General features: G+C 44.2%; 1 protein-coding gene across 2 annotated transcripts; it reads left to right on the forward strand.

Annotated features, from left to right (window-relative positions):
* Positions 1-631: 631 nt before the first annotated feature.
* Positions 632-10,407, forward strand: Msx (homeobox protein H17). 2 transcript variants are annotated; one of them, XM_046608869.2, is made up of 3 exons: positions 632-2,292; positions 5,959-6,167; positions 9,369-10,407. In XM_046608869.2, the coding sequence occupies exons 1-3, from the start codon at positions 1,320-1,322 to the stop codon at positions 9,612-9,614; spliced, it is 1,428 nt and encodes a 475-aa protein (XP_046464825.1). In that variant the 5' UTR covers positions 632-1,319; the 3' UTR covers positions 9,615-10,407. The 2 variants fall into 2 exon arrangements, with proteins under 2 accessions (XP_046464825.1, XP_046464826.1); XM_046608870.2 differs by having other exon boundaries at positions 5,971-6,167.
* Positions 10,408-12,923: the final 2,516 nt, after the last annotated feature.

A 12,923-nucleotide genomic window follows, 5' to 3' on the forward strand; every position in this document is an offset into this window, starting at 1 on the left:
TTCGTTTCTCGATTATTATATGATATTCTGTACAAGCTTTTACCCATGGGGGTGAAAAACTTTACGAGGTATGTGAGAAGAATTCAGGCGAAAACGTTTACGGTCTAACATATTTTTCCGAAAATGAGAAGTATGAGTTTGTTTCCCACTCGTAACGCTGATTGCAGGATACCTAGAGATCGGACTCTTCAGCGATGATCAAGTACATCATCGTGGACTGTCACCGAATAAAATACTCCATCGGCGTTTCCAATCAGCAATTTCTCAGGACGTAAGAAATCGACGTTTCGATATTAATAACCCCCTCCCCCCTGCCGCCCTTCTCTTTTCCCATCCGTCCTTTCTCCCCTCCTCCCCTACTTTACCCGCCAAACCCAATAACCCTGATTGCCAATCAATCCCCGAAGCTCTGCGAGGGAATTAGACAATTAGGAGTCGTCACGTTCACCCTTGACTCACACCACCGCGCTGCTCAAACGGAAGCTTCAATTTCCTCCGCGGCCGATTGGTCGGCATAGATTATCGGCCACGCCCACCGAAGCTCCGCCCATCGAACGCCCGGGGGGACGCGCATTGGCCGAGAGGGACTGGCGGAGTGCTTTCAGGCTGCGGGGGCGTTTCCGGCAGCGAGCTTGCGGCGGCTCGGCTGTGAGAACCGAGCCGACAACCGAAGAGCCGGAGAGGTGCGCTCGCCAACTGAGAAATCAGTGCGGTTCCGCGGTAGTACCGGTTAACACGATATCCGGACCCGACGGTATTTCTTCTTTTCAACTTCGCCGCATTTTTATTTTTATTTTTTCAATCGCTCGGCTTCGCCGATGCGGGATAACAGCAGGCGACGGGTCGTCCGCACTTCGGTAAATTCGGTGTGAAGTGACAGTGAGTGAAAGCAACGAACGAGGTCTAAACCAACGTGTTTCTGAAAATCATCGTGGTGAAGACATGCCTGGGACCTTTATGGATATAATCGACTTCGCAGGTCGCGTTATTGCTCAGATTCTGAAAACACCTCGACAGCTTCGCAATCGTCACTGTGTATAGTCGCGATGCGTGCGGGATACCGATCGAATAACGGTTCGGCGAAATGACTTGACCAACAGCTATACACAGACTCTGGATCAGTTACGTTTCGATCTTCACGTCAAGTTCCGACAACGATCGCTCCTACCAGTCACCGAAAGTCGAAGATCAGCGGCGGGAGGCCGGACGGATTTCACGGACCAGAAATAGTTCCAGAGAGTAAACGAGACAAAGAGGCGCTGATCATGATACGCCTGACATTGATGAGACTGGGCGGTTGACAAGGCGGGACCGGAACGATGAGCGGCGCCGAGGGTGTCGTCGTCCAGGGTACCGGAAGCGCTATTTCCGAGGACGTTGACATGGCGACCTCGACATCCGCCTCGGCGAGCCTCAAGCCTCGGAGCGGTAAGATCAGCTTCAGCGTCGACTCGTTGCTCAGCGGGACCAGGAGATCGCCCGGGTCCCTGTCGAGGCGAGAATGCACGGCCGATGAGCGAACGGACGCGGAGAAAAGCATCGACGTCGAGAGGGTCGGAGCGAGGTACAGGGAACTGCTGGTGGAGCAGCAGAGGCTACACAACCAGGAACTCCTGGTGCGACTGAGTCCGCACAGGGTCGCGTCCTTCGTCAATCATCAGCGTAACGAGCAGCTGACCGGCCCGCAGCAGAGCGAACGTAGGGAAATACTCACCGTGAGGGACTTCTCAAGGACGAGTCACGAGAAGTCATCACCAGCCATCAGGATCAGTCTGACCGGGGTCAGGGACCGTCTCGAGCAGGATAAACGGGCCTCTTCGCCCGGGCGAGGGACCGACTTCACCGACGATAACAACGAGCTCCAGGAGGAGAGGATCGTTCACAGATCGGTGTCGCCTGTTCTGCGGAGGGAGTTCGACGAGAGGAGCGACTCCGAGGCCAATCGGTCCCTCGAGGGCGATCGCGCCAACGAGCACCTCGACGAGGAGCACGACGTCAGGAGCGTCGGACAATCGGAGGACCTCAACGTCACCGACTCCGACTCCGAAATCGAGAAGGACCCCGATGGTGGCCCCGAGAAGGAGAAGTCCAGTCCGGTTGTGCCTCAGCCGATTCATCCCGGCGTTCAAAGGCCGCCAGGGGCGTACCTCGGGGGCCCCGGTGGACCTGGGTGGAATCCCGGAGGCTTCCCGCACTCCCTTGCAGGATTCGCGTGGCTTCCCCCACCCCCGCACCCTCACAACCCCCACGGACATCTCTACCCTCAACATGGTGGGCCGACCAGTCCGAACGGTAAGAGCTGCGAGGTTGTTTGAAAATGAGGAACACGATAATCCGATTCGACGCTGTTTCGCCGGCCTTCCTTCGGTCCGCTTGTAATTCATCACGCATTGTACGTACTGACGGAGTTCGAAGCGAATTCTGTGCACCTTGTACCTTGCTCGGATTAGAGAGCCGAGAGCTAGGTTAGGTTCGCACCGGCAACTTTCTAGCCGCAGAGCTATAGGCGATTCAGCGGACCATGTTAGTCGGAGGAGAACAATATACTGACCTTTCTAGCGAAGAATGTAAATACCTCCAGGCGTGTCTAATAGAGTAAATTGAACAAGTGCGCAGGGGTTTTTGAATCCAATGAAATAAGCTCGCAAAGCCGTAACAAGAAAGTCCGGTGATTCCTGGAAAGAAATTCTCGATCCATTACGGGATTCTAGGCGCATAAAATCCAAGATGGAACTCGCAGGCTCGACCCGTTAAGTCCAGATCTAGCGCTCTTCGCGTTACTCTCGATGCTGCGGCCACACTCGGACCAACACACCGCGTGATAGAGCCATACATAACGCGAACATCCATAATGTATATTTGCCGTATAAAAACTGCCCTCTTGTTAGTTTAGTTTAGTAAAGGTGTTTGCGCTCGCGCCGATATCCATACATATATATATATATATATATATATATATATATATATATATATATGGAGGTGCTAGCCGCCGTTTTATCGCTCTCCACGTAGGGTTTTAAAGGGAATACGCTCCTTTAACTTTCTTCAAGATGACTAAGAACCTCGAACATACCATTCTCCATTCATCATTTTGGATTCCACCTGCGTCGACACAGCATCAATCATCAAATGCGATCGTCTAATAACGACAAAAACTTGCATTTTTTCAGGTTCAAAGTGGTACAAAACGAAATCAATGTTACAAGTTGAAGTTAAGTTTAGCGATCATGCATCACATTCCTGTACAAGAGCGAAATATTATAAGAAAACGAGATTAAAAAGACTTGTTTATCCGAGTGGAACGAAGATGGGAGAACAAACGAAATGGAGGACAGATATAGATGGAGTTAGAGATAAAAGTTATAAGTGTAGGTATACATAAAATGCAATTAATTACAACCAATTAGTGAGCGGCGTGCTACCCATTTTGAAGTGAGATACCGAAATATCGTCGGTTCGTTGTGCCGTACAGCTTTTTCACAAAATTATTGCAACCTCAGTTATAGAAAAGAAAAAAAATACGTAGAGTTTATTGTAAACCCGTGACCATTCTTCAGAGGATACCTATATGTTGTTACACTACCATTTATATTGGTTAAAAAAACAATCGACAACTTGACCGCAATCCGGTAGTGAATCACTCATTCCAATGCAGTGGCACAAACGTCGTGAAATAATAAAGTACAAGCGAGCGAGAGATAGGCAAGGTGCGTGATAAATCAGAAATAATAAGTACGGATACTTGCAATACAATCTGTGAGTCATTGAGCTTTTTACAACCGTTTCACGTATCGGATGAACCGATGTTGACGGCACAAATGCAGTTCGCCGCTCAGAGTGGACGTTCGTATAAATACCCAAAAGAGTTGGGACTGATATCTAAATAGATTGTTCAAGCTGTCACTGAAGAGGCCCCGCTGCAGCGTTCTCGGAGTGATGAATACAGACGTAATTTATAACCCCGGTTATCTATCCATCTCTCGGTATTAGTAATGAATTAATGACCGCTTCTCATCCAATAATGTTATACAAAATATTCCGAACGATTCATCATCCCGTTGGACATAATTACCCACATCAAACCGAGTCGGGAACTTCCAGAGCAGATCCGAGCGCCGTAAGTCGACTCGCGTGTTCGGTATACCTACCTACCGATCGAAACTCTTTCCGAGATCTCATCTCTCTCGTTTAATCCCGTCTCTGCACCCTCACGTCAAGGGTTTTCTATTCCAAATATAACGGTCATTTGTACATTCGTTCACCGCCACTGGCGGTAGATGTAAGACTTTCGTTAGGAGTGATCGCTTATCGATTTGCAGAATTAGCAAACTGTGCCAAAGACAAGTTTATCAATGTATATTCGATTTAACGCATTATTCAACAGACGAAGGGTGCCTCAAACTTTCGTGCTATAACTACTCTTCGAAGTTGTAAACAAATTCCAAGTGATTATATCCAATCACCGGACGATTCGTCATTAACACAACTTTCGTTCCATTGGACACCGATCCGGGATTTGTATGTGTATACTATACAGGTATGCGCGTGTGTGTGTGTGTGTGTGTGCGTGCGTGCGTGTGTGTAGAATATTTCTAAACGGTGTACAACCTCCACACTTCCTTAGTGGCGTATAATTGCTATACGGCGATTAATTGGCAGCTAGGGAATACTGGTCTACAGCACCGGTTGCCCGGTAGGAATCCCAACGCGCGTTGAAGCTAAACGGTTGTTTGACCGATCGCCGCTGCTACATGTTGAATAATATGAAATTCGATCATTGTCGAATCCTTAAGCGCGTCGGCCAGTCAATTGAAATCTGCAGTGGAACGAACGCTGCCCGGGGAGACCATTAACGTAACTCGAACTGTATAATGGGGTATCGATACTCCTCGTTACAGTATACAGACGTTACACACACACACACACGCATACCCGTATAGGCTGATAATTTTTACGAGATAAAATACCAGATGAAATTCCTCCAAGTCCAGGAAATGTAGGATATGCATGTATACGTATACGTATGTAATTATACATGCAATTTCTTCGAGATCTGCGGACGTGTAATTAACAGGAATTAATTATAATCCGGGAAAAACAGATTGATCGTTCGTGCGCGCGGAATAATATCGCACAACTCTTTCTCCCGAGCTAGTTCGACATCCTGGAATACCCGAGCATCGATGGTCGATGCGAGTTGCAACGGTGGACGGAGAGCGTCCATGGTGTATGTTAGACGTTACGCGTGTATGGGTACGGCTATCTTGTACCTCGACAATGTGCCGCAGCAGCAGCTATACTACTTCTTTTTGCCCGCGATCGTTGATCGTTAATTAGCTCCTGATGTAATTCAGAAATCATGTCCCTTCTGCTGCTTTCAAATTACACTCAATACGTCTTCGTGGTACGCTTGAGGATAGATCTAACGGCTCGTGTGTGCGGCACAAGAACACCGGCGTCTCGTTGCGTCTGTAAGTTCAGTCGATACTGGCTGCGGTACGTCTATCAACGTTCTAAGTCTAATGTCCGAACCGTCGTTCGTAAGGTGAGATTCGACGATGGGTATTATTGGCAGCCAAATTTGATCAAGATGCAACGGATGGGTTAGGATTCAACCTCTGTAACGCACATTCAATATCGCCTCGACGCGTATGGTGATAAACATTAGAAAGCCGTAACGCTCAATCAATTCACGCTAATGAATATGCATATCCCCGGCTAATGGAATATCAATTGATGCAGTTTGCAGCGTCGAAACGAGCGTTGATATACATTCTGTAACGTTACCGTTGGTTACATGAAATACGTATACATCCTACGAATGATTTGTTGTATACCGTCCAAACAAAGGTTCGCGAATCAGTACGAATGTAAGACTGCGGAATGCATGGGCAACGATTACCAATCACGCACGATTTCGCAGAGTTCCTTAAAGATGTGTTTATCTCTGAAAGATAGGAGCTTTTTCAGGTGACCTGAGACTCCCGGGCCCCGGAGCAGGCCCAGTTCGGTGCACCTTGAGGAAGCATAAGCCGAACAGAAAGCCTCGAACGCCGTTCACGACGCAGCAGCTCCTGTCCTTGGAGAAGAAGTTTCGTGAAAAACAGTACCTCAGCATAGCGGAAAGGGCCGAATTCTCGTCGTCGCTTCACCTGACAGAAACTCAGGTAAGTCGGATCGTTCCCGGTCGATCGGGTACTTATTTGTCAATACGAAGCTCGATTCGTTACAATTGGGCAGGGTATAAAAATGCGAAATAACGTTTTCGGTGAAACGCGAGAAAGATTCGTTATTAACCTCAGGCCTTAATCGTTTCCCAGCAACTGATTACCGGTTCTCAAGAGGTGTATCTTGTTCTTTATTGTCTCAGGGCGTTCCGGCGCGGCTGCCGGTGCCGCGACGGCGGCGAAGAACGGGTGCAACGTACAGCAGTCGTAAAAATGATCCCGTGCCTTGAAGCTCGTCTGACATTTCGTGTAATTTATCGTACAATTTGAGGTTGTTAAATTCACTCCACCGCGCAACGCATTCCGATACTAATTAGTCAAATATCGATTTCCGAGTCGGGGCTGCGCTGTTATATCACGCTGCACCAAACCCACCCTACCTCCCCTGCGCCGCATAGCTGACGAGCTTTTCGATGATACCGCGGAGCTTTTACCCGAGCTTTTTTTTAGTAGTCCTTGTGCGCGGTGCGACTTCGGCCCGAATCGACGGAAGCCCGAGCCATAAATCTTCGTCCCGTATGCACCGGGTAAAATAATTTAAAGACACCTGCCAGCCCGGTAATGGCGACCTGGCCGGACTGACACAATCGGAATCTCTCTGCCTCTGCGCCACCGTTTAGTTGTTCTTCACCCCGTGGAAACCGGGGATTTCTCTTCTTGTTAGTTCGCGCCTCCCTTTGCCCGACTCGGCTTCCGTTATCGCATACGCGAACGGATCAGGTGCAGGGGTGGTTGTGTCGGATGCAGGTTACGTGCAAGACGGTCTTAAACAGCGCCGGTTTGCCGCGTTGGCGTGCCTCGATGCACTTTCGGGTTGCATTACAATGCGTCAGACGAAATGAAGCTTTCAGCGACACCAGGTTGAATTCATTTGGTTTCGAGATAAGGCGGTTCCTCGTTTTCCTGGGACGTTATTCACGGCGTCGAGGCACCTTGTAATACCGGCGGGTCTCTCTTTCCACCCTTAAACTCGATTCGCTGTGCATACTTGACCCGCCCGAGAAGTCAGTCGGAATCGTTACGGCGGCGACTTTTATTCGTCTCGGAAATAGACAAGGACGAATTCGGGTGCGCGGATACATAGCGGAATTATATTTAAGCCTGCACTCTTATGTATGCACTGGGTATATTCTCGAGTAGCTTGTAACGCTTCAGGACTTCGAGGAATTCATTATCAAATCCTTTGCTCGCCACGTTTTCGTAACACGCTCTCAGCTCAAAGTATATTTACAGGCAGTTACTTTACTCCAAGTTCTGACAAAGTCGTTGCACTTTTTTTTTGACGTCTGAATGTACTTGCATCATCATTTAGTACAAATGAATAATCGCAAGCTTATGGTGTTTTTTCAATTTCATTTCCAGATATTTTAGTCCTTTTATAAACGTATACTTTCAATCCCTTAGCCAGTGGAATGTATACAGTGTGGATATCAGATTGCCAATCAAATATACAACCTTTCGAATAAAATTCCAAGTGACATTTCAACTTTTTCACCGTACGATGTGACGAGCCAATTGACCCTCACAAGCCAGATCATGAAAAACGATTAGTCCACAATTCGATAACGTTTGTTACTGAAGTCTCAACAATCGTATCAGGTTTCAAAGATATCGGTTCATTTACTCGAATATCATGACAATTGTCGCCAAAAATTCTTTCTCTCAAAAATCAATTCCAAAATCGACGGATATCAATTGCATAGTGACAGGTGACTTCTCCCTCTTTTGTCATTTCGGTTGGTTTTACTTTTGTTGAAATATATCTAAATTTTGAAAAAACTCAACGGTTTTCGAATGAGAAATTACCAAGTCATCTACGCGTTGAACACGAGGTTCGAGTCGAAGCACTGTGTTGCTGGAGGTGGTTGAAGAGCTGGGAAACTGAGAGGCGGTTCAGAGGAGGTCACGTATTGATTTCTGCGGTGGCTATATACCTACCTATCCGTATTATATATCAAACGGTCCGTTCGGAGGCTGCAGCCGTTTATACACTCTACCTTTTCACGGCATCACGCAGTCAGCCATCTCGCACTTCTCACCCGCCATTTTTTATTCAATTTTTATGTAATTCTGGATCATTTGACACGAGTGATCAATTTGGATGAAGCACTGAAAATGTGGTACAACTTTTAAATAAATTAGTCGAGGCACGTTCAAAGTTGACGGATGACCAAATATGTGAGATTATTACGAGATCGAACGTGTTGGATGTACAATACTTAAAATAGCTTTCTGACAACTGCAATTGAAAAAATTCATAGAAAATTACAACGTGTATTTTAAAAATTCACGGTTGAATAGACCAATTTCTTTTACGTTTTGATCTTACCCAGGGTTTCATGCTTTTAAACTGGCAATGCATGAGTTTACTTCAATTTTGAATGCTTATTCACCGTTCAAAACTTCGATGTTCCGCTTCGGCGACCGCGCAGGAAAAAAATAACGAATTTCACTCCCACGCATATTTTATCCAATATGAGATCGTTACGGGTTTACACCTTGTCATTATACTCACACGGTCGAATCTCTGCAACACTGCAACCTCAAGCCGTGAATATACACTGAATTTAGTTCGAAGGCTGTTGAATTTAGTCACTATTATACGTTGGGTCTGTTTCATATTTGTCTTGCTTGATCACACATCCGCTGAAGTGAAAATTAGCCGTAAACCAAAGTTCATAAATTGCAGAGGTAAATCGGAGGGTCCCGTCGTGCCTGTCAACTCGAAGAGACGTAATGACATTAGCACATTTAATTGTTATTCGTACGTATAGTCATAACAACCCGATGTGTTATTCGTCCGTAAATCTTTGTGGGTATTTGGACGTTTACAAGAATGCTCACCTAAAACCCACGTGTAAAAAATGCTTGGCATCTTTTAAAATCTCATGTTCAAAGTTTCTTTCGTCCGCTTTTATCTTCCTCACAAGCCATTCCGATGTTTTTTCGTGCATTTAAACGATAATTTTTACCTAAAATCTAAAAGTTATGTAATCAAAAACCCGTTTCCCAGTCGCTCGTAGACGCTCGGTTATCTATCGATACATCGATAGGCATGAATAAATATCGAATTATCGTCCACTGTATAAGAACCAGCATTGATCGTCGCCTGCTTAATTATCGAATAATTTTTAATTGCAGGTGAAAATATGGTTTCAAAATCGGCGCGCCAAAGCGAAACGACTGCAGGAAGCTGAAATTGAGAAACTGAGATTATCGGCCAGGCCTCTACTGCATCCGAGTTTCGGTTCCGGACTCATGTTCCCTGGCGTTGGTCCCCCAGGTGGACCAGGCATGCCACCCTTCATAGCCGCCGCCATGGCGAGACATCCGCACGCCGCGGCTGCTGCAGCGATGTTCATGTCGCCCCCCGGGCACAGGCCTTAGAATTTAAAGTGTGGACTGACGTGAGGGCCGAGATGACGTGCTTTTTTTTTTATTTTTTTATTCTTGTTCTTCTCTTATTTGATTCAGGTAAGGTCTGGAGAGAAAAAAGAGAATTTGGAATAAAAAATCATTAGAAAAAAAAAGAACAAACAAAGAAATCGTAAACGGTCACCTGACATTGAACAAAGTATAGAATGAAATGCCGAGTCAAAAGTGAACAATTTTTATACACGTACGTAGCGGTGATAAAGAATCGACCGAAAATAAAATTATCATTATCGAACGAGAAAAAGAAATCGAAAATAAAAACGTGGCTCTTGATGTCAGATGAAATATAGGTTATATTATACGAACTCGCGACTGTACATAATGTAAATACGTAAGGATTATCGCATATAATAATTAATATATGATTCTAAACGAGATGTAAAATACTTGAATATAATGCATTGGTAATGATGATAATGATAATAAATAGTAAGATTAATAATACAAAAAATGGGTACTGATGGTACGAGTAATGATAATAATGATAATAATAATAATAATAATAATAACAATAATAATAATAATAATAATTTAATACACAGAAAACAGAGGAAAAAGCAACAACAACACGAACAACAAGCAAAGAACAACAACGTCCATACCGTGGTATTATTATGCGTAAGTGACAAGTTCTTCTGTATCCTATAAATTATACAGCGTGTATAAATGTACCTAATATGACACGTAATTTATCCATGGGATTATCTATATAACAGTGGAAGAATAAAACGGTTTCAATATTCAATCCAGAGATCCGCAACCTTCGATCAACCGGCTGGACATCGGAAAATCTGTTTTACGTGATTGTAACGTTCAGAAGCAGTTGTTCCACAAACACTCGCAGCGCGTTGCACTCGGGCTGATAATTTCAAAGGAATGACAAGTTTAATTACTACGGGGCGATTGGATTTATTTAGACGGAAATGAAACGTCCGCCGGCGATAAACGAACGCCGTGAAGCCGATTAATATTTTACTCGACGTCATGCATTTATAAACCGCACGCCTTTCCTAATTTAGAATTAAACGGAGAAGAAATTGTAACACGCTACTGAATTTCGTTTAACACGTATTTACATTCGTGTATTATGCATTTCTTCAGCCGGAGCACACCTACCGGCAGAACGACTTAGTTGTACTTACCCGAGTCGGTAATTAAACCCCGATTAAGGTAGGCGCAATTAACGACGTCGTCGTTTTACTGCCGGTATACGCGGCGATCACGTAATTCTACGCGCATGTACGCGGTGCGTAAATTTTTTCTTTCTCTCCTTTTTTGTTTCAACTTGCTTTTACGTTTTACGGGGGATTCGACCCTGATCGGTCATTTTTTCAATATGTTTTCTTCAAATCAGTTATCGGCACTTTTCTGGCTCCCAATGTGAGCTTTTCGTCACTAAAAACGGGCTGACTGAAAAATTGTGACACGTCGTTTAAGGTCGAACAAGCGTATATTGTGTGGCTGTCAAACCTGAAGTTTCGATTATCACTGTCGATTCGTTCCTCATTCAGGGTAGATGGGATATCTGTTTTCGAATACTTCTACAAGATTTCAGTCTCCTTTGATTTTTACGCGAATTGGGTTTCAGAGACTTGATTGCTCGACATAAATCATTAATTTTCGAAAGCGAAGTCTCTTAGTTTTTTATCGTATATAAAATATTTAAATCAATAGTTAATTTGTTATAGGTGTTAAGGTGGTTCTTTACTGACTCTGCAATTATTAGAACATCCTTTTGAAGAAGCGTATAATTTAAAATTATAAATATGATAAAATTCATGAATTTCAAGAACATTTTGGATCACAATTTTATGAGCAAATTTCTGTCCAAAGTTTTCCATTTGACTACACCGTTGTCATCAGATAAAATTAATAGCAAGTTTATAGTTGCATTATTTTCATAAATTTCAATATACAATAGATTTCTTTCAATCAAAAATGAACATTTTAATCTACATGTTGTTATTGTTGATTCACGATATTCGAATTTTGCACCATATCATCGAATTCCAGACGCCATATTTTTGTAACCTATGATACACCGTCGTACTTATCATTAAAAATCTTTTCTAAATTGTCGGCAACGTCTCTTTTTCAACAATCAGCCCGATTCTCGTGTACATCTAAAGACCTTGGACTTACTAAATAACTACCTTATACGCTTATTCACTTGTAGTAAGAAGAAGGGTAGATTTAACGTATAACGACTCGGCCCCAGGAGTGCAGAAAACTTCTCTAAATTTATGGCAGAGAAAAGAATGATTGATGAATTTTCAAGAAATACTTAGCGCGGCATCGTAAATGAGGTTTTATCAGTTGAAAATCGAGACGAAGACTTGAGATCAGACTGGGTTGTTTCACCATTTGAAAGTACAGGGGCGGTCGATTCTAGTAAAAGCAGCTGATGTGCTGGACAGAAGATTCCCGTTTAAATCAGGTATAGACGAAAGTGTTCGGGAGGTAATTAAAAATATGTTAATTCTTCGAGGCCGCTAATTGGTTTTTGACTAAATTTTTTAATTAAGTTTTAAGCCGTTCGCCGCCACTGATTTATCGAACGGTCGCCTTCGCGACTAATTATAAAATATACCTACCACTGCCCGCCGCCAAACCTCTTCCTCCCGTGTCTGCGGGGTCCCGGGTCCCTGATGCTCTCTCTTGTTTGCAGCCTCTCTCGATCAAAGGAGCTGCCGCCTGGGACTGGTGCACTTTGATCGCCTCGGAGAGTCGAGAGGTCCGTTGTTCCTGGCCTATCGGATTCGTCGCTCGAAATCCGGGCAACGCCGGTAGCTCAAATTGGGTCTGCGCTATTTTTCTCCCTTATGTTCGATCTTTTTTTCACATATTTTTCACTTCGCAGATTTTTACGTTTAAGTTTGTCAGGCGGGTGTAGAAATATTTGACAGTGAGTCGAAAAAAAAGGTCACGATGATATAAGATCCCGGTATTTTTGAAACTCGTTTCATTCCAATATTATCAGGATAATTGTAGAAGTGAAGAAAGTATCATTTTTCCATTGAACGACTCGTTTCTCTTGAGATTCTAAATTTATGCTCGTTTACACGCGATTAAATGTTGGAATCCTAAAATTACTCTCAATAATAGACATTTTTCTCCCTTCGGATTATTTACGATTTTTTATTTTTTTTGCAAGAATTACGACGATTTTGTTAAAAAATTAATAAAAAACAGTGATTCGCTAGTGTCACTCGGCGATAAATTCGAGTTCTGCACAAATGCCAAAAATTGCGAATGCAAATG

This window comes from Neodiprion pinetum, chromosome 1, assembly GCF_021155775.2.
Source record: "Neodiprion pinetum isolate iyNeoPine1 chromosome 1, iyNeoPine1.2, whole genome shotgun sequence".
NCBI classification, from domain to species: Eukaryota; Metazoa; Arthropoda; class Insecta; order Hymenoptera; family Diprionidae; genus Neodiprion; species Neodiprion pinetum.

Bases quoted from the DNA above. Each gene is read 5' to 3' on its own strand.
- Msx (XM_046608869.2), top strand. From the start codon at position 1,320: ATGAGCGGCGCCGAGGGTGTCGTCGTCCAGGGTACCGGAAGCGCTATT. The intron at 2,293-5,958 runs GTAAGAGCTGCG...TCTGAAAGATAG, and splicing joins TGGGCCGACCAGTCCGAACG to GAGCTTTTTCAGGTGACCTG. The intron at 6,168-9,368 runs GTAAGTCGGATC...TTTTAATTGCAG, and splicing joins TTCACCTGACAGAAACTCAG to GTGAAAATATGGTTTCAAAA.